Consider the following 26,479-nt stretch of genomic DNA (forward strand, 5'->3'; position numbering starts at 1 on the left):
ATTCTCCACAGTCACAGACCAACTGATCCAGCTGAGTCAGTGAGGGGCCAGGTTCAGTGAGAGACTGTGTCTCAAAAACTAGGCAGAAAGCAATTGAGGAGGAGGCTGGTAATGCCTCTGCAGAGAGAGAGAGAGAGAAATACACACAGGACGCATGTTCTTAAAGGTAGTTCAAGTGAGCTCTCACACTGACTTAGCCTCGTTTATCTTTTTGTTGTTATTGTTACTGTTTCAGTAGCCAGGGCTACCTATTTGGGTGCCAGGCTAGAAAGAGCAATCTGCAAACAGTTGAAACACAGATTGAAGGGTTAACAGCCCACTAATTTGGCCGAAGGAAACACAGCCAAGCCCAATCCTCCGACTAAGATATCTTCACGGATCTAGGATTCTGGGATACAATTTCTTGTTCTCTGTGAAAATTGTCCTTAATTTTAAGGAGGAAAAACAAGAGAGAAGACATGGAGCTGGAAATCAATTTGGAGGCTATTTCTGGGAAATTTCTTCTTTCTTTTTTTCCTATTTTTTGGGGGGAGGGACAGGTGGTCTCCTGCTCAGGGGAGCAGCTCGAAGCCTAATAGGTTTTAGATTAGCATTATTAGAATATATTTAGGAACACACAATATTCAATATTTTTTAATTACTTGTTTGATATTCAAGTGCTGTGGGCTTTCTCATGAAGGACAGTCATATTACATTTAATACACAACCCTTCAGAGCAGTGTTCTATTTGATGATGCCTTCTAATTGTGCCAGGAAAGATTCCCATCGTTCATGGAGCTACAGGCTTCCCTCAGTGACTGTTGAGGGTAATGGAGATGCTGGAAGATGAGGAGTTGGAAAACGAGAAGTCAATGGCCGCCGCGGAGTTTCCATGCTCCACGGTGAACCTCTTTCATGAAGCTCAGGACTCGAGATGAACCCTAGCATGGGTTAAGAGCTATCGTCATTGACCAGAGAGGAATTCTCCATATTTGTAACTAGAACTTGAATGGCGATGTCTGCCACACTTTGGAGGCAAAGTCACTATGAAAATGAGAGCCCTTTTGTTTTCAGGTTTTCTGAATCACACCCATCCCAGGAAAATGGTGGATGGGGGGCAAAGTCAGCTGAGTTCGATCCTCAGAACCCACGGGGTAGAAGAAGAAAACTGACTCCCACAAGTTGTCCTCTGACCTTCACATGTCAGCACACACACACACAATAACTAATAACTAAATGTAATAGGAAGTTTTAAAAAGGGACAGCAAGATGACCCCGTGAATAAATAAAGGCACTTACCTCCAAGCCTGAGAACCGGGGTTCCATTCCAAAAACCACAAGGTGGAAGAAATGAATAAATCTCCACAAGTTGTCCTCTGACTTCTCATGGTGCTCTCTCTCTCTCTCTGTCTCTCTGTCTCTCTGTCTCTCTCTCTACACCCCCCCACACACACACAAAGTATAAAAACATTTTTAATGATACTTTTTAAATTATGCCCGTGTTCCTTATGTCTAGCATAGCACTTGGCTCTTTGGGGAGGGGCAAGAGAGTTGAACAAGGGTACAGATGTGATTCTAGAAAATGTTTGCAGTCTGAACTTTCCCTGAAGGAGACAGAATCATGCAATTCCGCACCAAATACTGATGCCAAAGAAAGGCTTAGCATTATGTCTCAGGTAATAATAGCAGTGATTCCCAGTGGGGGCACCAACTTAGAGTTGATAGATTTTTATTTTTGCTTCATAAGGACATTAGGAAGTAATAGCTACCGTCTATTGCTATCCTCATGTCAGAGAGGATGGTATTAATCCCGAGGAAAGATAAGGACTTGAATGGAGAGTGTGTGTGTGGGGGGGGGGTCCCTCCATGTCTGGGCTGTTCATTTCCTCTCTCCATCGGCCTGCGTGGACTTCATGAACAGAGTCCCTGAACCCCTATGGTGTTTCAGCCATAGTGCTGCCCTTCTAGGATTTGGGGTGAGAAGTGTTATAAAGGCAAGTGTGTTTTCTTTTGTCTTTCCTAGGTCTTTCCAAGCTGGTGGCGGAAGCATCTGCCCCAGTCCTGGTCCCGAGCCCCGGCCCCGTGACCCTTTGGTCTAGGATGGTGTCTGGGATGGTGTTGTTACCAGCCTAGCTCCTGTGTTGGCCATCTCTTGTGTTTCCTTTCCATCCCACCCTACAGGCTCAGTTTCTGTGAATTCTTTTGTAACCGCTCACCCATTGAGTTATTCTACTTCCGGCTGGGGTCCTGAGAGATGCAAGGACAGCCATCGGAAGCAGCAAGGGCAGAGTGATCCAGCCCTCTGTGCTTCCCTCTCTTTCCTCACTTTACCACCGACCAATAAAATCCTCCGGATAGCTCTCCCTTTTCCTGGCACGTGAGCGTTTGTGCTTGCCCTGGGAGTGTCCCATGAGCAGATCACACACATGAGTGACTGAGACAACAGTTGAACAAAGTGGAGGTCCCTCATACTCTGCATTTTGGAGGAGGGCTTGTCAATCAGGAGGTACCAGCAGAGCTAGGCTCTAACGTGGCAAGCTGTCTCCTTTATTGGCGGACACCAGCGCACATCAGTGGGATGCCTGTCCAAGCAGAGCACTTCCTAGGAGCTGACAAGATCGTTCTCTTCATTCTTAGTTTCCATCTGGATGAAAATGTACCATTCTTTAAAAAGAAAAAAAAAATTCATTTTTTTGAGAATGTCATACAATGTACTTTGAATATATCCATTCCCCTCCCCAGCCCTCCCCTTAACCGCCCTCTCTTCCCTTTCCACCCAACTTTGAGTTTCCCCCACCCCCACCCCAATCAGGTCCAGTGTGTGTTGCTCAACTAGTTTCTGGAGTGGGGCCTGCTCTGGCACGTAGTCAACCTACCGAGGATCCCATTATTAGAGAAGATGGACTCTCCCTCTCTCCCTGCAGCTAGGAGATGCAATCATTCCTTAGTAGATTCCAGGTCCACATCCTCCATTCCATGCAGGCCTTTTCTTTGCCTGGCGCTTGCACAGATACCTTGTCTGTCCTTACAGTTCCTGTGACTTCGTATCAGCACCTGCCCTGCTGTGTCCAGAAACCAGCTTCCTTGATGTTATCTCCCACCTCTGGCCCATAATCTTTCTACTCTCTCTTCTGGGAGGATCCCTGAGCCTTGGGGGCATGGGTGTGATAAGTTTCTTCTCCACAGTTTCTTATTCTCTGTGTCTTGACCCATTCTTCTGGAACCCAAGGGACCATGATTTTCGGGCTCACAATTTAACTACGACCACGGCTTACTGTGTTTTGGGCCCCCAAGTTCCGCCATGTTTTAAAGGCTACAGAGCCCATCTGGAAACCTGAGGTGTTCACGGCAGATGGAGATGAGCGTGTCCTGCTCTCAGTCCCTTCCCCCTCCCTGACAAGCCCTCTGCTATGACCTGTGTGACAGTGCCTTTGGGGTCTAGCTGAAGGTGACTTTGCTCCACAGTGGTCTCCCATTTGGTGCCACATGGTAATAGGGCAGAGGTTTTCTCCTCCTTCCCTCTCCCGACACAGAATTTGTTAGCAAAGACATAGGCTTAGCTGTGTGTATCAGAGCTTCGGTATAGTTGTTTAAACACAGCTCAAAAATCTCTCTCCCTCTCTTGTCAAGGTCTACAGATGGTCCCCGGCTATGGCTGTTGTGAGGGGGCCAGGCTCCTGCTGTCTGTTTTTCAACTGTACAGTCTAAAGCCATGCTCATTCTCTCTGTGGACAAGAACTGGGAGGTTCACATTTCACTACCATATACCACCGCTCATGACTTGGCCACATGGATGCCCCCAGCTGTAAGGGAAGCGGAGGGATGGTGTCTTTATTCTGTGCCTTGCAGGCTCTCACTGAGAAAGAAAGGACGTGTACCTAGTGAGGAACGGTCAGCCATTGCTGGGGTGGGTTCGGGTCCCCTCATGCCACGTGAGGTATTTCCTATCACGTTAGTTATAGTCAACTCAGGTCGATGCTGGGACACACAGAAAGCCAGAGCCTGGCTGAATTTTTAGAATCCAACCTTAGAATGGAGTCGCGGGCCTTAGCGAGGACCACGTGAAACTCCATGGAGAGCCGACTTCCTCAGAGAATGAACACAGAAGAGGAAAATCTGGACCTAGGCCGCATCTAAGAATGTTTTCTCCATTTTCTCCTGGGGCATGGAATGAGGAAGTAAAGAAACAGGATACAGCCAGTCCGAGTGGAGCCTGCAGGTATGGGGCAGCTGTCCGGGCAGGTGTCCTCCAGGGGTCTGCTTATCAGCCCCGCTGATCACCTTTGTTCCAGGCTCTCTTTTCAAAGATGCACAGGCGGTTAACAGCCCTGGAAACTCAAAGGTAGGGTCTGACTCCAGAACAAAGTACAGGTCCAGCACCAAACACGTGGGTAACTTAAGCTGGTCTCTTTCCGGCAATGCGTGCCGTGCCGTGTGTGGGCAGCTCTCTCTTTATTGGTGCTCCCCTCAAGGAAGTGGTCTTAGAGAAAGGGGCACAGATGCATGCCAGTGTAGCATGTGACCTCATAGCCATACCAGGGTTGCCTAAACAGGGAGCCTGTTTAGTTCCTCTTAACACTGAAAAAGGTTTTAGTTCAAGGGTAATTTAAGTCAAATACTACAAGGAGATCAAGGACAACAAAAAAATCAGAAAATACCCTACTTCAGTGGTATAATACAGAAGTTCTTAACGTTTGGGTTTTGTTGTTTGTTTTATTTTTATTCAGGATCCTTTATAGTGTGGAGGACTCACTGGCTATCTGTTTATGTGAGCTCTGGCTGTTGATTTTTATTGTATTATAAGTGAAACAGAAATTATTGAAGTATAAAATTCATTACAAAATAATAGCGTGATACCCACAGGTGAAAACAATGGCGGCCACGTGGACTCTCATCATCTAACCTGAAACGAAGTCAAATTGAATCGCACCTCTTGAGTGTAAACGCACAAAATGTTTGAATGCAAACACTGATGCTTTGTGACCTGAGATTAGGCCAAGTTTTCAGAGGTTTAAAGAAAAAAGGGAAAATAAACAAGTAAAAAAAAAAAATCCACAATCCCTAAGAGAAAAAATGTGAGTCAGTGAAACACACATGCTTCTAAGACTTCTTCAGTGAAAGGCTGTGCTCCAGTGAGAAGACACTATTTTTTCCAAAGATTTTTATTATCCTTTATTTGTGTATGTGTGCGTGCGCGCGCACGTGCATGCGTGCGTGCGTGTGCGTGCGTGCATGCGTGCGTACGTGTGTGCGTGTGTGCGTGCGCGCGCGCGCACACCTATGTGTCTGAATACAAGTGTTTACACACGTGTGGGAAGATGCCACCAGAGGCCAGAAGAGGTCTGGGGTCCCTGGGGCTGGACTTCCGGGTGTTTGTGCGGTGTCTGATGTGGGTACCGGGAACCGAGCTCAGTACCGTAGAAGAGCCGGAAGTCCTCTTTGTAACTGCGGAGCCACCGCCCTGCCCCTGCGAGGATGTATTTTCAAGCAACGTGGCTGACAAATGATTTGAATCCAGAAACTACCACCAAAGTCCTCAAAGCTCAGGAGTAAGAGAACAACCGCATTTTTAAGACTGTTTAAAAGAATTAAATATATATTTAACAAAAGGAAAACAAAACATACAGATACCAAACTAGCACCTACCTGAAAACTAGTAGTTTGGCATGAATCATCATGGGGGTGGGGGCCGGAAACGGGATTGGAAAGTGACAAGCTGTGAGATTAATTAGCGGTGACTGTGTCAAGTGATGACCTGGATAGGAGTAATTACTTGTGGTAGCGCCATCCCAGAAAACACAATGGGGGTTGCTTCAGCATTGGATATACCCTCCAGCCCTTCCCCCAGGTGTCTAGAGAACTGAGAATGTGTGCTTACACAAAGATCTGGGCGTGGAAGAGTATAGCAGTTCTACTTGGGAATTACCCAAATTGGAACATCCCAGATGTTTCTGCGTCCGTGAACGGTTGAACAAAACTTTGTGGTTGTCCACCCCGTGGACACTATTCACCGGAGATTCAAGCTGTCTTTTCAAGTAACAGAATGGGTGGCCCACAAGGCACCATGCTGTGTGAGAAGAGCCATGGCCAAAAGCGTATGGCATGGTTCAACGCGTGTGACGCTTAGGAGTGGTTAGCAGGAGTTGGTGAGACAAAGGACCACGGAGGAGGGGAGAGGGAGCCCTCTAAGGTGACCGTGTTTCTTGTCTTTTGATGACCGTGATGGTGGCATTAAGAATCTGAAGAAGTTTGGGAACGTGTAACATTTGGGTGGCAGTCGGAGATGGTGAAATAGAGCCTCAAAAACTAAAGGTTTAATGAGAACGGTTACAGAGTCTTGCAGTTTTCGTGAATCCCTTTACCACCCAGCTTCATACTGTTAGATCTGGTACCTGCTTCTGCAATCCCTCAGTGGAGGCACCTGCCATGTGCTGCAGGCTCAGGGAAACCCCTCGATGCTCTTGAAGGAGAACGAGAGAGGATTAAAAAGAGCCAACACAAACTCACGTGATGGTGATTTTAGACTGAACCCTGTGGATCCCCTGAAGTGGCCAGGGATTCCCAAGGGCTCCTGGGCTGTCCTTTGAGAATCTCAGATAGAATGCGCTGCACTGTATTTTAGCCATTTTCTAAGTGTCCCATCCTTTTCTTTCCTATGTCCTCTGACTCTGTCAGAATTGAGCCCTTTTAAAAAGTTAAATTTATTTAAAGAAGAAACTTTCTATACTTCACACAGCTAGAAAAAAAAGTATCAATTTCCAGTAATTAAAATAATCACAAAATAATTAAGCAAGGAATTATGTGATATAATATATGTAACACATTACTCCTTGCTTAATTATATTTGTACATACACACACACACCTAAGCTTTGAAATTAATACAGCATTTAATCAATGCGTATGTGAGCCCCATTAAGATATTCATTATGTCCTTTGTTTCTTCATCATTGTTTCAAATGTAGTGTGTGTGTGTGTGTGTGCGCGCGCGCGCGCGCGCGCGTGTGTTTCCTATGAATCATCTAAGTTCATCTCTGCATATCATATCACAGTTTGAAAGACACAATGATAGAGAAATAATAGCCCATGACAAACTCTGATAAACTCTCGGTGTCAACCCCATACATCCTGGCAATGCCTGTGGCCCAAGCTGGTATCACCCTTTGAAAGAAAAATGTGTATCGAAATAATTGAAGCCCAAGAAGGTTAGAGAAGTGGCTCCGTGTTTCCTAGCAACAAATTCCAGGGTTGGGATTTGAACCTAGGCCCCTTGGCTGCAGTCACCAGAGAGGAAACCTGGGTTACCATCCAAGCCCCGAGGTGAGTCAGCACTAAAGTGTGTCACTGACTTTCAGGCCCTCATCAGGTACACAAAGGAGATGGATCAAATCCAGATGTATCCACTGAAATGGCTGGTGTCTGGGTTAGGCAGGGCTGGGCAGGGGGACCACAACTGGATGTTAACTCAGAGCCTAGAGGGGATTTCACAGGTTGAAAAAAAGAAAGCGTGTGTTGTTCAGTTTCTGGTGGTTTCTGTTGTTGGTTTTGGTTGGCTTGTTCCTTTTTTTTTTTTTTTCATCTCCTTCCTTATTTTGTTTTATACAAGAAGGTTGAAGTCTAGATTTTTTATGTGTAAATTTTCCTATGTTTATTATGTGCGGAGGGGCCAGCCATGGCATCGACTTGGCTGCTCTGAGACTTCTGGCCCAGGTTTTCTGTTCTGACTTAGAGAGTTCATGCTTCAATGAACTGGTTTTTGTAGAGTGGTCGACATAAAACCCCAATTACAGAAATAGTTTAAAACAATGAGGAAGGGGAAAAGGACGTAGTGAGTGTCTTAACACGTCCTACATAAATATTGATTAAACACTGGGTTAATTGAAAAGTCAGGGTCCATTAACAGAATAACGACGTGTATTTCTTTGTGATCCTCTCGTGTTGTATTAGAGTAACTCAGGGATATTTATTCAGCGCTAATTCTCAGTTTGCCCAGAGCTCATGTAATCATGGCATGAGCTTATTGGGATTCTTTTCATAGACACAGAGACTTGCCCAAGAACGAGCACTATGAGAAAGTTAGTCAGCACTGACTCAGAATAATGAGTATGAACATGAGACAGATGCCATTGTGTGCACAAAGTAAGGTTTCCTGACACATTTTCCATGTACATGTGGGCTGTTTTGTTTCAGGGGCTTGTGTGCTGTTTCCTATTCTTATCAGATTTCCTTTAAACCCCTGGCATTGAACAATGGTAAAGAGATGGTGTCTCTCTAAATCCACATAAAGCACACGGCTTGTGTTCACAATTAATCCCAACTTGGGTTTTCTGCACTGCGGGCCCCCCCCCCCCCGTGTGTGTGTGTGTGTGTGTGTGTGTGTGTGTGTGTGTGTGTGTGTGTGAGAGAGAGAGAGAGAGAGAGAGAGAGAGAGAGAGAGAGAGAGAGAGAGAGAGAGAGAGAGAGAGAAAGCTGAGGTCAAATCTATAGAGACGATCTTGAAAGACAAGTTTATTCATTAATGACATCATAAGGATTGTATTTTCTCTTGGTTAATAAACTATTTGTTCGGCGGGTGCTGTAAGGCAGCCAGGGCCAGTCATTTCTCGGAAAAGATCTGAAGCAACTGGTAATTGAAATGATAATCATTTGATCACAGGGCTATTTGAGAATAACACTCATCTCCAAACTTGTCTATTCTAGGAAGCCTTATTTGGTCAAAACGTTGCCAAATTCCATCTGTGCTAATGTGGAGACTAATATACCATGCTTCTTAATTATTTTCCAGAATATTCTAAATGCTATGGCTGGTGTACCCAACCCCCTTCCCATCCCAGAAGCTGTTCCCATATGCTTTGAAACAATACCCAGCCTGGGCTTTTTTTTTTTTAATTCTGAAATTTCATAATCATCATGTAATAGCTATAAAATGCAGGACAACCAGAGGTCTTCTATTTCAAGAAGCTGGTGTGGTGATTGTGTGTGAAATCAGCCCTGCAAATGGAACTTTGTAATGTGCTCCACAGTTTATAAAGTCTTGAGGTATTTTCTTGAGAAGAGGGTAAAACACAATTTCCACTTTGTCTGCCTTTACTGGAAGTTCATATTTGATCAAGATAAGAGAAAGGATCCCGTTACCCAGTCTTGTTTTCCATTCTTGAGAGAGTCCTTGTGACTGCTCTTTTTAATAAACTTTTTTTTTTTCTCAGAAGCAGTCCTGAACCGGACAAGGAAAAGCAAAATTTACCTCTTACCTTAAAACATTTAAAAGAACAAAACTGAGTGTTCCTTACTGTGCAAACACAATCTTAAAAAAAACCTTTTTGTTTGAGTTGGAGCAGTGTGTGGGGGTAGGGTGTGGTGTGTGTATGTGTGTGTGTGTGTGTGTGTGTGTGTGTGTGTAGTGTGGTGTGTGGAATGTGTGTGTGTGGTGTGTGTAGTGTGTGTGTATGGTGTGTGTGTGTAGAGGGGGTGTGGTGTGGTGTGTATGATATGTGTGGAGTGTGTGGAGTGTGTGTGTATGATGTGTGTGTGTGGTGTGTATGTGGTATGGGGTGTGTGGGGGTGGTGTGTGTGTGTGGGGTGTTTGTACATGTGTAGGCAGGGTAGAGAAGAGAGGGTTGCATTTAAGAGCAAAATTAGCCGAGTTCCGCTGTGTCTAGTAGCTTAGAGACCTCGTCCTGTTGTTTTGTCAGAACTATTTTGAAAATTTCTGTAAGCTTTAGGGGTTTTTCACAGCTAAGCTTTCTTCAGAAATGTTCAGTCAAAGAAAGTCAGTTCAAGTTAAAATGTCAAATGCTTCAAATAAGTTTATTTAGAGCCCAGGAGAGGCTATCCATAAGTCTTTTCCAGAGAATCTCTGGGCCAGGGGCCCCCTCTTTGTTCTTCATATAGATATCTACTAAATATCTTGCTGGGCAATTCTAATTCTGAGGCAGAAAACTTGTTTCCTGGAAGCAATTAGAGATGCTTAAGATTCAAATTTATGATCCTTGGGAGGAACTGAAGCTTCAACGACTTTTCTTAGATTCAAAGGCTTTCTCACCGCCCTCCTCCCCTCCCCCCATATGTATTAAAAGAGAAAAAAAAAAAAAGTCCACACATTTCTCAGCTTGCAAAGTTTTGCAGAAACACGAGAATGTGTAAGTTGCCTTCAGTGGGAAGCACATAACATTTATGAAGTATTTCTTTGGGGATTACATCACAGTTTTATTTAATTTTTAGGACAAAAGTTAAATTCAATATTTGTGTATAAGCCAAGGGAAAATGTACCATAAACATAGGAATTTGGGGTGAGTCAGAGTTCCAAGAATTCTAGACTTACTTAGGCCATTTATAAGAAGACTAACCGTTAGTCACCCAGCCTCGCTTTTTACATTTGCAATTAATTGCACCTAGAAATTAGCTTCCACTCAAGGAGCTAGATAGGTAGATGGGCTCTGTGACTGGCATTTAAAATGCCTGTTAGAATTACTGCCCTATTTTGGGGGACCTCCTAACTCATAGCAAACATGTCATATAAATTATTCTTTAAATAAAGAGGCCTGGAAAGCCAGTGAGCTAGAATGAATTCATGGGACTCTTCTCATACCAAAAGCCACACACTGTTTGCTTGTCCAAGGTTAGACCACTGGCTGAAGGTTAGACCGTCCCTGTGGCATCCGTGTGAGCTTTGCTGAGAAAGGATCACATCCTCAAACTCAGAATAACACTTTCTGTTTATCCCACCTCTTGTAGGATGAGGTCATCGCCGTCTCCGAAAAGGTGATCGTAAAGTTAGAAGATTTGGTTAAATGGGCGCATTCTGATTTCTCCAAGTGGAGATGTGGGCTCCGAGCCACACCGGTGAAAACGGAGGCTTGTGGAAGAAATGGACAGAAGGAGGCCCTGCTCAGGTACAGACAGTCAACCCTCAACAGTGGGCTCAACTTCAAGGACGTTCTCAAGGAGAAGGCTGATCTTGGTAAGTATGGCGCCTGCTTCTAAATCCATTGCGTGGGAGCATGCAATGAGCTACCTCCATGCTGTAGATTCTTCTCAAAACCTTATTATCTGTTTAGTTATGTGAAATGATGTAAGAACTATATATGTGAGAACTATGTAATATGTAAGAATTATGTAACATAAATTTACACTATGGCGCTGGAGAGATGGCTCAGTGTTGGGTAAGAACCATACTGCTCTTTTAGACTGCGTCAGTTCAGTTCCCAAAACCTATACTGGGCAGCTCACACCCCTCGGACACTTCAGCTTGAGGGGGATCAGATGCCTCTGGCCTCTGAGGGTACCTGCACTCATGTTCACATGATATACACATGTACACTAGCACACACACACACACACACACACACACTTAGAGAAATAATAAAAATTAATCTTTAAATTATGTATAAACTACATAAATCTTTAGATTATGTATAAATTAAATATTAGGGCCTAGAGAGATGGATCAGATAGGAAAATGCCAGCCTTATAAACATGAGTACCTGAGTTTGATCTCCAGGATCTGTATTACAAAGCCAGGCACAATGGTCCATGCGTGTAGTCCCAGCACTGGGGAATTCAGAGACCAGAGGACCCCTGGGACCACCCTGTCTCACCACATAGATGAGTTCCAAGCCAAGAAATGACTCTGTCTCAAAAAAAAAAAAAAAGGCAAGATGGATGGCTTCTGAGGCGCACAATACAGGATGTTGTCTTTTAACCTCCCCAGGCAGACATATGTACACACAAACACAGTGAAACACACTGTGTACCTATAAATACACACACAAAGAATTATATCTTATAAACTTATGTATCACATAACATTATGGTATATAATTTTTATTAGAAGTTATATGTAGCTGTATTATATATGTTTATATAATTTGCTTTACTCTAATGGAGTCCAAGACTATGAATTTGGAAATGCCTGGGTGGGAAGGGCTGTGCATGGCCTGTTCTATTATAGGGTCTCCTTTATGTGATCCCCTTTATTGGGTGACAGAGCACGTGGCCTCAAATAAAGTTTTATCTAAGACTTAATTAGGCCTAATATTGAATTAATGGAGACTTGAAATATTGGCTGTAGGTGGATAGTACGACATCTAGGAATACCAAGTCAGAATTTCAGGTATGAAGCAATACGAGGCAAAATGGTGATTCACTGGCTGTGGGGCAATAGAACAAGGTAGAAACTGCTGGGATAGTCGTCCTTGAGCTTCTGTCCATCAGCTGTGAGCTTAATCCCTCTTCCTCATCCCCCACAAAGGAGAGTTTGGACTCTAGAAAGATTCTTTCTCCAGCTTTGGAGTGTCCTGGCCCTATCTGGCTATCAACTCTGCCCCTCAGCTCTGTGGCCTTAGATAAACATGTTAAGGAGTAACCGTCTGTCCTCCCATGTGGAAAATAGGGACATGAACGGTCTCACATGGTGAAGGAATTCTCCTGCCTCAGCAACCGCTCCTCCCGTGATGGTGACACTATGTCCACTCTTTGTTTTGACTTATTTGTACCCTCAGTGGCCCTCACTGCCCGACTCCTCTAGTGTTACTCAAGACCAAAGCGACTGACCTCTGTTTTAGACTAGTTATTTCCTCTTTTCACAAACAGGAACTTCACTTTTGACATATCGAGGCATCTTTTTCTTTCATTCTAGCATAATGCTGATTTTCAGGGCTTTGGTTTATGCCTTAATGTGACAACTTCCTGGTTTTCTTTCTTTCTTTCTTTCTTTTTTTTTTTAAACCTAGAACTTAGCTTTTACAAGAAACCTTGATGGTTTCTTTTAACTGACACAGAGAGGTTGGATAGCACCAGGGAACTGACTCTCTTTCATGTGACTCTGGTTTGTGGTAAACTGTGCTGTTTGAGCAATATCGGGAAGACCATCCTGCAGTTCAGTACCAACGGGTCCCGGGCAGCTTTTTGATAGGCGTCGGATGGTAACATTTCAGACCCGCAGCCAAGTTGTCGTGTGAACAATTAGAGAAAAATTATTAAGCTAGCGTTCTTTCCTCTAGGCCAAGGAATTTTTTAAGTCATCTTTACATATTTACAGCTAACAGCCCCAGTTTTATCAACACAGCCTGACTACTTTTATGACGTGTGAGAAGGTTGAATAATAACGAATCTGCTGCGTTGACTTCTTAATGTGTGATCCCCATTGTATCTCCATTCCCTTGTTTTTTCCTTAACATTAAACCCTTTCTTTGTTTGATCCTTTTTTTCCCCCTTTGAGTTATAAAATATAGTGTTACTAATAAAAACGCTAAACAGGAAACCCATGGGGGAGAACAGGCTATGTAGATGGTTAAGCTTGAAGTCACACATGTAAACAAGAGTATTTATAGCAGAGTTGTTGTGGTTTTCGAAGGGATAGTTTATTAATGAGCACAAGAAGAAGCTCAATTTCTTAACTCCATCTTAAGACAGTTTGAGAATCTTGGATTCTAAAAAAAGGAAAATGTCAATAATCTATGTCCCCCCACCCCCAGTTGGTTCCAGAAGAAGTGAGTTTGTCTAAATATTCAAAGCACTTGCTGGTGATTTGGTCTTGAAAATGTAGACTAGCGGCTTTGGAACTGAATTGCATTTTAGATTTACTAAGGAGAACCCAGTTAATGGCGGTCTAGCTGCCCTACAGTTGTCTCGGTGGGACTGAGGTGAAGCCAAAACATGTGGACTGATAAAGGACTTCCCAGATGATTTGGGCTGTGTGTGTGTGAGAGAGAGAGGGGGGAGAGGGAGGGAGGGAGGGAGGGAGAGAGAGAGAGAGAGAGAGAGAGAGAGAGAGAGAGAGAGAGAGAGAGAGAGAGAGAGATAGATTTGGGACCCATTTCTGAGATTATTACTTGGGAAGGGAGATACGCAACAGAAGCTTGATTGACAGACCCTCTGGGAGACAAGAAAGACTACATACCTTTTATATTTGTAACTATAAAGTACCCCTTTAAGGATAGAATTCAGGGCCTTGAAATTCTGCTGGGCTGGTATGAACTGTGGGGAATTCGAGACAAATAGCTTTCGTAATTGGAATGCACACTGTGTTGTAATAATGTGCAAAGAGAAACACAAACTTTCCTTAATGTAACGAGTTTCCATTATCTCTCTGATCTGAAGTTTGTGAGTCCACATTGTTGGGATTTCGACTGGGGACTTTTAGACCAGGAATGCAGCGGGTGTCCTTGGCCAGGCACAGGCCTGTCCTGGTGACTTTCTCCTCAGCCTCTTCCTTTCTCTGGATGTCACATCAAAAAATTTGCTGGCCTTTCTTTCTACCTCAGTGGTCTCTGTCTGTCTCTGTCTCTCTGTCTGTCTCTGTATGTCACTGTCTCTCTGTCTCTATCTCTCTGTTTCTCTATCTCTGTCTGTTTCTCTGTCTCTGTCTGTCTCTGTCTGTCTCTCTCCCTGTGCCACACCAAAACCACCCCCAACCACATTGTTAGTGGCAGCTCTCAGCTTCCTTCATAGGCCCTTCCTTCTGTAGGGCCTTCCTCATTGTCCTCATCAAAGAAAGATGAACTTTGAGATTGCTTAAGGACCCTCCCCCCTTCCTAGCCCGGAAGTGAGCAAAGAATGGAAAACTCACCTTTTTGTGGATAAAGACAAACTTTCAGTGTCCTAGATTTTAAAAGCCCAGTTCCCCTAGCCTGGTAAAAACACCAATAATAACGAAAGAAATAGGTTGACTCTTAAAGACAGATTTTTACAATAAAAAAAAAGCCAATGAAATGAAAGAACTCGTCTCCTTCAGTGTTAGTCAGTTCCCTCCCATCCCGGTGTGTGTCATTTCCTGTCTCCCTGTGACTAGTCAAGGAACAAAACAAAACAACACAAATGTGTGTCTGGCAACAGATTCACGCTGTACACAGAAAAAACGCTGCCCGGCGGTGGCTCCCAATGGCTAACGCCAGCTGCAGTCACCACCCTGTCGGTTTTTTGTTATTTTTTTTTTTTCTTTCTTGAAATCACCTCTCCCCTTGAGGGTGTTCTGTTTGTTTTTTAAAACCTTCCAGAGTTTTCATTTAAGACTCTAAATGAGTGCTGGCAACAGCTAGAGATTCAGAGAGTGAACAAGCTAATCATTAAAACAATAAACACTTCTGAGATGTGATGCAGCACATCCCTCCGCCCACCCCTCTGCTTTGTCCCTCGAAAAGAAAGTTCCGCATGAAACCAACACCAAGTGGGGCTTTCCTGGAGTGGGGGTTACTCTTTCAGGCCATTTCATACTGAATTTTCTTTTTTTTTAAGTGAAGAAAAATAGCCATGTAAAAACAGAAGGGTTAAGGAATGTGTTATTCATAAGCATAACAAACACAAAAACCTGTTCTTCCAGAAGAATCAGACTGATTAAATCATTCACTACACAAGCCTCTAGTTATTTATTTTTGTCTTTAGAATTACAGTACTTAGCTTTGTAATAAAGTGGACCCGATACCCATATTTGGTATGGCAGTTAGGGGTAGTCCAATGAAGAATTATTTCATTTTACAAAAATCTTAGCCACTTAGGAGTATAAATACTATCAGTTAAACATAGCAAACTTGCATTTTTTATTCCTTGGGCTATAGTTCGAAAAAAAAAATCAAATTATTTTATATAACACTGTTTCTCACAGAGTTCCTTTAAGTGAGGTATGAAAGCCGCAGTGTAAGCTTTATTGGCCCATAAATATGTCGTTATAGTTGGACTACATTTATATGCTTTGGATTGTTGTTTAAGCCAAGAAAATATGTCTGTACAGGTTGATTTTTTTTATTGAAATCCTTTGAGGCATACAGCAAAATGTGTTTTAGGCCAAGGTTATTAAAACAGCATTTTCTTTTTCCCCCCCTTTTCAACAGAGTCAATGTCAATTACCACACCACTAACTGTCTGTGGATGGGCAGTTATGAATGGTCTCATCTCTAAGTTCTTTAGAAGAAAAAAATTAAAAAGAGAGGAGGCTGAACAAATTCAGGAGAAAGAGAGAGAATGTGTGTGTGTGTGTGTGTGTGTGTGTGTGTGTGTGTGTGTGTGTGTGTGACCTGCCTGAATTTAATGCTGGCTAACTGTCTGATTTTACATCCCATCAAGCGGGGAGTGGCCTCCCCTTCCCCTACCCCAGCAGCAGCTTCCTCCGCATGTTGGGTAGGAGATGGTACAGTGGATGGACTTGGAGGAGGAGGAGGATGCCTCTACTCTAGATCTCTTGCTCTCTGGAGAACCCCTGAAGTCACTTCATGCTCATGCCTTTAGGGTCTTTGTTTTTCAAAGGAAGGATAATATATGCAGTGCTTTATGACTCTGGATTTTGAGGAGCCCAACTGAAGACAGACCAGTTGGGATCCTCAGGAGCATTTGTGACATTGAAATATAAGTTATTATTCTTATATTAGCATAATCTGGTGCAAGTTGTGTGTGGTCAGGAGCTGTGTGGGACCATGTTAGTGCCATGGTTTGGTCCTGATGTTTCTCTGGACTTGGATCACGGTTTCTGTCCACACCGCCTCACCCAATAAAAGACTCACTCAAGTCTTTCTTTATATTATATATAAACCATATATAAATATATGTAATATAAAGTTCCTGCTTATCTTTTAATCTAGTCACAAACCTATCCATGTAATATACTGTATGATTAATAAATGTATTATTTACATGTTTAAGCTGATAATATTACACAGAGTAATATATAATGCATAATTGAGATATGCTACACATGTATGCTATCTTTCATATTGTAAATTACACAACTTTTTTCTCCTGAAAATTCTATGAAAACAAGCTGAGCCATGCCTGGCCAGCAGTATAAGGAACCTCTCAAGTTCTTTGTTAAAAACCCGACTAGAGTTGTCGCTTAGAAATTCTGAAGGCCTGATATTACAGATGGCTGTTTGTAATTGCCTCTGAGTGTGGAGTAGGTGTCATGTGGCTTCCTGGAGTAGCCAAGGCGAAGACCTGTTACTCTTTGCTGTAAAGAGAGAGCATGGACGTTTCTCATTAGAAACACATTACATCCGTGAGCTAATCAACGCACTAAGATCGGAGGCTTCTCATTAAGAACAGCCTCCCTCCCTCCTTCCCCTCTCTCCACTCTCCCTCCCTTTTCATGTAGTGAGGGCTCTTCTGAAAATGCTTGCTGAATGTGCTGTATCCTCAGTTGCTTGGCTTGAACTGTTTCCAACTGAAACTTGAGAATTTTCTCAGATGATGTATGTTTGCAATATTCTATTTGTGAATAATTTGAGAAGCCCCTCCATCTCTCTCCCTCTCTCTCTCTCTCTCTCTCTCTCTCTCTCTCTCTCTCTCTCTCTCTCTCTCTCTCACACACACACACACACACACACACACACACACACACACAGAACCACTCTAAAGACCTTGGCCTTTATAATGTCCTTACTTTCAAACTAGAAAGCTCCTTCTGAGGGATTCTCTTATGAGGTCCTCTGACAGCGTTCCGTGTTCAGTGTGATTCTCTGCAGAATCTGATCACAGCACCTTTAATCCCAGGGAAGCATGCCGCTCCAGTATCCACATGGCTCCTCCAGGAGTTGCTTCTTGACATCGGAAAGTGGTAACCCAGAAACCCTTTAGGTTAAGGCAGGAAGGTCATGAGTTCAAGCCCAGCCTGGACTTAGAGTCAACTCAAAAGCAGGCTGAGCTGCGTGCTGTATAGGAAGATTCTGTCTCAAGAAAGAAAAAGAAAGGACTGGTAAGATAGTTCAGCAAGTAAGCGGGGCTGCTGCCATGCCTGATAAACTGAGTTCAGTCCCTGGAACACAAATTGTCTTCTGCTTACACTTATAATAATAAATGATTTTTTAAATGAGAGTATTCAAGCATCCATAAGTCTATAACTCAGGCATCCAGAGTGTCAGAATACTACCTAAGAATCAGAACCTACAAGCTAGGTTATTTGAAAGTAAAAATCTGACGTGACTATCTCATTAAATGGTTGAAATTGCCCTGAAGTCATGATGGAAAGGACCAGTAAAAAGTTTTCCAACTAGAAATATGCATCTTTGTGTCCTGACCCCGGCTGTTAGTAGTGGAAGGAAGTCTTTGCGGAGCCTCACAGTGTCTTAGTTGATTGACAGGCATTGGTTGACACTGCTCACCACACACTGCCACCCCACATACAGCATATTCCTATCCAAGACCCTTTCATTTGGAGTTCCCACAGGCCTGGAAAGTGCCCACAATGTTCTACATTGATACAACCTTTGAATATGGACAATTAGTTGACCAGAGAGAAAGTCATAGAACCTAGGAATTTCATAGTTTGAGAAGCAGAAAAAGGTAACATTAGAAGTTCAAGGAATGTGTTTCTTGTTTTTTGGGGGTTTGGTTGTTTTTTTGTTTTGTTTTTTTTTTTTTTTTGGTTTGTTGTTGTTTGCTTGTATTGTTTTTTTGGAGTTCTTTGTAAAATTGTTGGGACGGAAGGGACCTTGGTGGACATCAGTCCAGTTAGAATTGCTTCCTTGCTTCCCTTGTGACTGTCTTCTGTTCTGATTTTATTTAGCTAAACAACCCCGATGTTTTCAACTCTTTCCCCGGATGTGGTTTTCAAGTTCCCTTACCATCCTGGTTATTCCTCGTAGGATGCATCTTGAGTGTTTGTATTGCAGTGGTTTATTCATTTATATTGTAAGGTACTGTTTTGCTAAGAATCCTACAGCCCAGAGTCGATGTGGCTTCCAGGGATAGAGAGACCACCGTCCAGTCATCGCATAGAGCCAGATTTCCAACAGCTGCCTATGCCCCGCTGCCTCCAGATGTGATGTAACCCCAGTGAGGCTTAGACTCTCCCATGGCTCTTCACAGGCTTGGCTTTTCTAGACTTCTGGGAAAAGGAGGAATGTTATTTCACCACCACCCCCTCCTCAGGTTTACTTTTCTGTTTTTGATTTGACTCCTCTCTATGTAATACCAAGGGCAGGCTATACGTAATGAACATCATGATTTATGAATCGTGAATATGCCTTTTGAGAAACGCTGCCAGGGAGGCCGTGCCTTTCAGTGGCTGGAGTCCCAGTGATGGCACACCAAAAACATGTGAGGTGTAACCTGGACAGACTGGGTTTAGCCTCAGTGAGGATCCATGTGTGAAGGCCAGCCTGATGCCTGTCTTGTTCACAGACTCTGACAAAGTCAGTGATGTCTGGGAGACCGCTCCATCCTATCAAGTGTGGCAGTTAAGTTCGCACCATCCTCCTGGGCTTCCGGTGTCCTCATCTTTGCCCTTGGTCTCTACACCTTGTTGGTGTTTCAGGGTTTTCATTTTCACGGGCACCCTTTCATGGATCACAAGCTTTATGGCTCTTTCTACCATAAGTCCACGATCAGGGAGGAAACCACCTCCTACTTTTGCGCTGGCTTCATTAGTGAGACATGTTCGTTTCACAATGACGGTCTGTGGGATTGCCATCTGACGGGAAGATAATGGAAGACGAAGAATGATTCAGTTGTCATCCAAGTCCCAGCTCATGGATTCCTTTCGTCTCGTCAACATACTTTGAGTCTGTTAGGGAAATCTCTTGGCTTCACAGAAGCTCATGCATTTCCAGGGTCATGGACAAACCTCGAAACCAGGAGCAGGGACTCCAAGATGCCTTTGGTGACAGCATTTTAGTGACTTTCTTGTCTCTAGGACAAAATGTAAGGGAAGAAAGATGGATCCGATTCATCGCTTCAGGGGTCAGGTCTGTCCTCAGTCCACACCTTTGGCAAAGACATCACAGCCAAGTAGGAAACAGAAAGTCAGTCAAGAAGTGCCCAAAGACAGTAAACTTTGAGGATGTGTCCCCTCAGTGATCTACTTCCTCTAGCTCAGCTGCACCCCTTAAAATGCCCACAACCTCCTAAGATATTGCCACTGGTTGAGGACCAAGCATTAAAGACATGATGCCCTGTGAGGCAGTTCATATTCAATCCATGATCTAATCTGTTAAACATGCTAAATCTGTTAAACATCTCTAAAAAAAAAAAAAATGCATCCCTGACCCTTCTTCAGGTACATTTTTAGAGGTTTAGCTCAGTATCGCCCCTTTAGTTCCAGTCTGTGATGTGTCTCTCAAGTCATTACGATTCTGTCTGTTGTCCTTCAGTCTCTCATGTCTAGCCACAGTATGATTACCCACAATAGACGCCCTTACAGCCCTTGACACCTTAGAATGCAAAACATATATGTCCTACAGGTGAACTGACATGAGCCCCTTACTTGATCTCAACATTTAGTCTTAATATTGACATCCATTCCTCTAAACAGCGCGTTTATCTTCCAGAGTGCCTTAAATGGGAGCTTTGATTGCAAAACATTAGTTTCTCTAAATGTCAAAGATTCCCTTCCCTTCCCTCCTCTGACATTATGTGTTTAAGGCTCTGGTTCACGCAGGTCACTGCAATGGAAAGCTGAAATTTGGGCTCTTAGCCCATCTTAATAAATATATTTATCTAGGGCAGGTTGGAGCAGAAGTGGATTTTCAAAGGCTTTGCAAAGTGCTCCATGCACAGAGGGGCTGAGCAAACAGGATTGTGTGTACGAGCTCTCCCCAGCACCTTGCTCGGGATGCTTTTGTTCATACCATGTTTCTGTGGAGTACTAAGTTCTTTTATTCCTCAGAATCCCTGGGCTGTGCCTTATCTAAAATGTTCTTTCTTTGGGTCTCCTCCTTTGCTTATATCTTTAATAATTTATGCTGTACTTTTAAAAAATATTTCTGAACCACTGTCAATACCATTTGTAGCTACCCTCTTTCCTTGATGACTCCACACCTACTGCATAAGATGCAAATGTTACAGGCAAACCTCCAGTGAATGGTCTAATTCAAGTCTTCATCTCTCTTAAAAAATAATAATAATTTGAATTTGTTGTTTCTGTGTTCATTTTGGGAAGATGTAAATTAAGTAGGAAAACAAGGAAGCAGAAATATGATTGCTGATTTTCTTCCCCCATAGAGGTAAGTCCGCTGGCCTTTACATGTGTGCTTCTGTGTGGATAGGCAAGGGTTTGTACTTAGGGAACCACACACCTCCCCCCCCCACACGCACACAATAAAATGTACTGTTTGGGAGCCTGTCCCCCTACCCAATTTTGTAGAGAATCATGTGACCATGTCTCTGTGTTGTAATGCATTTTTATCTGGCCGGGGAATGTTTCTCTGTTGAGGTGTTTCATAGTTTGACTAATTATTGTTGGACTTCTCAATGGATTCCGGTTCTCGCCGGCTCAGGCAAATTCTCGGAGCCGTGCTCATCCCTGCCTGTTTATACATTTGCAGAGGGGAAGACTCGCTGTCTCGGAGTGCACCCGGGCTGTTAAGCCAGCCTGTGCTTTTTTTTTTTTTTTTTTCCTTATCTAACCCTGTCCCTGCCTGTGTAAACTTCTTCTGCATGGACCTGACAACTCCCCAGCCTCCCAAATTCGCCAGTGTGCTTTGGACTCTCTTCTGTCTTCCTGCTGGAGGAATGCCCCTTTCAAGAGCTGTACGTAGGAGACTTCTCCTTGCTCCTGAAGCCCTTAGTCATTGAGTGCATGGGATTTGCCTCACCTGGTTGAGTTCTTATCACACAGAGTGTCTCTACCACCTTGCTGAGCACCTAAGTGTACGCCGGTCCTTCTGTCTTATCTTCCGGGAACAATCTGAGCTCCACAAGGTTGGACTCTGACTTCAAAGCTCTATCTAGCAGGCTGAGCAAACATTTGGCTTTTATAATCAGTCTCCTGAAATCTCCTCTCAGTCCACCTGAGTCTTCTCTGTCCATTCAAAGGTTGATTTGATTTCGTTCTGGTGCTTCCTGACACACCTTGTAGTGGAGGGGTTGTCTCATCCGGGTATTTAGCTGTGAGCTTTTGGGGAAGGGAGGCTAATTAGTAATCAAGTATCTGCCACTCATTCTGGAAAGACTTTCTGAGTGAGATTTTTTATACAGGACCGAAGCTATTTGAACACTGGTAGTGGCATGAAAGGGAGTGTGAGTGTGTGTGTGTGAATGTGTTTGTATGTGTGTGTGAGTGTGTGCATGGGTATGTGTGTGAGTGTGAATACGTGTATGTGTGAGTGTGTGTGTGTGTGAATGTGTGAGTATGCCACAAATGTTCCATATTAATACTGGCACTTGTTAATGTTTCTCTTCCTCAAGGAAATATTTATCCTGCTACAGATTTACAGCAGAGACAAAAACGTTTAGGGAAGTAAACAAGTCCAGACAGGACTTGCTCTGCCTTATCTTTTTTTATTATCAGCTGGTTTGTAATCTGCCTTTTTATATATTTATTTTCTCTCTAGGTGACAGGTTATTAAGGAGGTGGCTTTAGCGCCACATCTAATGCTTCTTTTTCTAGGTAACTGCTCTGTTGTAATTCTCAGCTCCTTTAAAATGGTGACTTGCTAATCGTTGAGGAACACAGGCCCCACCTTCCACCAATCCAGTCTACTCCTTTGGCTCACAAAGACAGCATTCTATTAGGCCCTGTAGAAACAAAGCTCTGGGCCTGGCCTATTCTCTCCATAAGAAATAAAACATTGTTTTCATAGTCGTGCTGATAATAAGGGAGAGTTCAAAGCATGACGAAACATATACTTTTCTAGTGGAAAAAAAAAAACAACCTATGGTTACCTGGTTAATTACCCATCACGTGATGGCTGTGTGTATAAATACAGGCTTTTCACATGTGCGAGCCTCTGTGTGGCTTTCTTTTCAGCCTTTCTCCTTCTGTTATTTTTAAAATTGATAATGTTCACTTCGTTCCCATTGTTTGATATCAGTGTTTTCAATCAAAGATTTGGAAGAATGAGTGGACCCAAAGTAGCTTCTTTCCGAGAACTGTGTGAGCCCTCTCCCCGGCCCTGCCCGGCCCCTCCCTGTAGCAGACTTAAAAGACAGACTTGTGCGGCTTCCATTGTTCCCTACACTACACGGCCCCGACATTTCAAGTGTGCCTCCTTGATTGCTTATCTGTAAAGCAAGGACAACAATACCTGTGTCATGGGACTGGGGAGGGAGGAGCCGATCAGACCACGTGTGGCGGGCACCAGCACACAGTGGGTGCTCTTAGCTAACGACAGCAGGTTCTTTTTGTAGTTCCTTCAAGGAAAAAAAAAAAAAACCCTTCTAAACTGCTGTCTTCTCCTCCTCCTCCTCCTCTCTCCCCAAGCCCAGAAGAAGGATGTGAGTAAAAAGAATGTGAAGATGTATTAATAGGTAACAGCAGCGAGTGGTTTAATTCTTAACTCACAGACACCAAGTTATCTATTAAGAGGCATTGAGGTGGACTCAGGACTGTGTGAGCCAGCCTCCCCCCACCCCACCCCCATTCTCTAAGGGCCACAGCAAGCCTTGAGAGTCCTTTTGAAGTGCGGTGGAATATGATTTTAATCTTCCGATTCTCAAATTCACCTAAGTAGGTGTTGTCCTGCAAGCCGGCTGCCTTGCCCTTCCTCTGACCTCTCTTTGATCATAAGTGGATCCTACCTGGTCAGAACTTTAGCCGCTGGGAACTCGGAGTGTACTTTGAAAAGGACCCTGACTAGTACACATGTATCACTGGCCTCCTCTGGTGTTTTCCTGAGAGCAAACAGACAGTTCCTGGAGTTTAGCGGGTCATTCCTTGTAAGGATCACTGTGTGAATAAGCTTGTGGGCTTGAGGAAAGGGACCGCCCCAGCTGGAAATCAAGCATCCTTGAGGTGTCTTAATGGTTCCGAAAGAAAGCAAATCGTGCCAACTTGGCCACGTTTTGGGGTGTTGTTTAAATTGGAGGGGATGAGCAAGAACTCTCTTTGTGTGTTATAGAATAACACATATGGGGCCGTGGTATCAAGCACCTCAACATTTTAAGGGCATCACACAATAGAGTCCTGTGTCTTGCTTAGGTGCGGTTCATCCTTGGATTCAGAATTCTCCAGAATAGACTTTCTCTGCAGTGTCTCCGCAGGGGGCCACGATGGCAACATGTGATTCCGTGCTCAATTAGGATGAGTGAAAGACAGGGGAGGGTTGAGGGCTACCAATGAAATGTTGGCTCTCAAAAACTGTGTGCAGTAACTGGCATCATTCCCACTCCCACTTGATTCACGAAGTGATGTAGTTTGTGCCCATGTGTCTTACTTCAAGGCAGTAGGGCGGTCCTCCAATGTTCTTGGAAGAAGTAGAATTGGATGTTAAGGTTCATAATGTCTCAGATATGCATTTAGGATAATGATGACTATTAGAGGGTCTTAAAGTCTCAGGGTTGAAATGAACCACAGCTTTCCTAGCTATAAGATTCTAATTACGACGCCTTACATGCCCCCCCCCCCCCCCGCAGAAATCCCTACTAGTTGACATTTTATTATTTTCAATGACTGGAAGTTTATTACTTTGTAAAAAGAACCCAATTCTATCTTTGGTCCAACATTTTATAAAAAAAAAAATCTTACTTTTCATAAATTAAATTTGAATGCCTGGATAAGCTGCAGTGTTCACTGGCTAATATTGTCCCTGCTTCTGTTCTTGTAACGATTTCACACAGAACAGATCACATATCCCCTGCTCTTGATACTATTTCAGATGTCTGGAAATAATTCAGCCTTTTTCATTGCGTGGTCTCTGCATCCTCACTTTTACCTCCTGGGATATATATATATATATATCCCAGAGACGTAATAATATATATACATATACACACATATGTATACATACACACATACACACACATATGTATACATACACACACATGCACATACACACACGTATATATATATACACACACACATACACACACATATATATACACACACATATATACACACACACATATATATACACATACATATATATATATACACACACACATATACACACACACATATATACACATACATATATATACACACACACATATACACACACACATATACACACACACACATATATACACATACATATATATACACACACACATATACACACACACACACACACGTATATATACGCACACATACACACACACTCGCACACATACACACACACACACACACACACACACACACACACACACACACACACTCCATCAGCCCCCGTCCCTCAGTACTTCCTGGTGGCCTTTATCTAAGGAGCTACCCCGTCATTGTTAAACTGCAACTGCTCTAGTCTCTATTTAATGAAAAGATAGAGAGGGGGAGGTGGCAGGAGATTGCCCCAATGAGATTGAGACAGAAGGAAAATCTCCATTCCGGGCTATCCTGAGCTACATAGTGAAATGGTCCCAGCAAAGTGAAAGAAAACACAACTAACTTCAATCTGTTTTTCCCTTACTTTTACATTTTACCCCACGTGTGAAAAAGAAAAAAAAAAAAGTGAGCACTGTGTAGAAGAAACCGAAACGAAACAAAACCAAACCCCACCACCTTCTTCCTCTCTGTTTTGGTTTCCACTTCCGGAAGCAGCGTGCTGATCATGAGTGGTGGCCACTGCTTTGGAGTTGGTTAGAGGAGGAATCTTGTGTCTGTACATCATTTTGTAGCTTTCTTTGAGTGTTGGACAGGAGTCTCACGTTCAGTGACCACTGTGGACCCACCAGCCCCAGTCACTTTTGGAGCTCCAGGAATGCTGTGCCTGTGGTCATGAAAAGGGGTTACAGAAAGCACAGCATCTCAGTGATTTTTATTTAATTCATGTAAAATGCACTTATTTTCTTGAGACATGATTTTGTTTTTGTAGCCCAGGCTGGCCTTGAATACACCCAGTAGCTAAGATGACCTTGAACCCCTGACCCTCCTACTTCCATCTTCCAAGGACTGGGATGATAGTGTGTGCTGCTGCTATGCCTGACTTCCTTTTAATTTTAAATTAAAAGCTAGAACAGCCTATTTTTGTTGTTGTTGTTGTTATATGTAACATATGTGTTATATGTTATTTGTAACTTTATACCTCAGTGAGCCTACCTATCCTTCTACCTGTTGAAAGTTTAGCACACAGATTGGATATGCCATCAATGAAAAATTCGTATATTCCATTCCCATACCCCAAATTCCAAAAACACAGCCTAAAAAATTATCTCGATAATAATTCTATATAGATCACATGCTGAAATAATTTTATATATTGGTTCTACTAAATGTATTATTCCAGCCAGTTTGACCTTTTTGACTTTTGATGGCGTTAGGGGAAAGTTCTAGGACTGTACTATAGAGATTTGTCCAGGCATGATGTTTTAGCCCAGTCTTTTATTTTGAAGCAGAAACAGCATTTTATGAGGCTTGGGCATCAGTCTCTTTTCTGGGGGAAGAGGCTCCTGGTGGACCACAGCTGACAGATAGAATTTTAAGATAGCCTTTAGTCACACTAGGATCGTGAAAGAAGAGTCTAAAAAGCATGCTATACCGAGTAAGCAAATTTATCAATGCTTAGAGCAGGAATCCCAAGCCATATCTTTGTAGTAGTCTCTGTTTAATGAATAGGACTTCCACATCCTGTGCATCCTTTCTGTGTCAGGCTGTGGCTATAGATGGAGGATGTCATGGTCATTTCTGACTTGGATTTTATTGAAAG

General features: G+C 43.3%; 1 protein-coding gene across 1 annotated transcript in view; it reads left to right on the plus strand.

The window, feature by feature from the left end:
- Arid5b (AT-rich interaction domain 5B) overlaps positions 1–26,479 on the plus strand; it is a 180,707-nt gene that overhangs the window by 21,956 nt on the left and 132,272 nt on the right. The window contains exon 3 of the mRNA XM_028877205.2: positions 10,713–10,938. Coding sequence (XP_028733038.1) covers positions 10,713–10,938 — 226 coding nt within the window. The remainder of the gene's footprint in view (positions 1–10,712; positions 10,939–26,479) is intronic.

Source organism: Peromyscus leucopus, chromosome 16_21, assembly GCF_004664715.2.
Source record: "Peromyscus leucopus breed LL Stock chromosome 16_21, UCI_PerLeu_2.1, whole genome shotgun sequence".
In the NCBI taxonomy this organism is placed as follows: Eukaryota; Metazoa; Chordata; class Mammalia; order Rodentia; family Cricetidae; genus Peromyscus; species Peromyscus leucopus.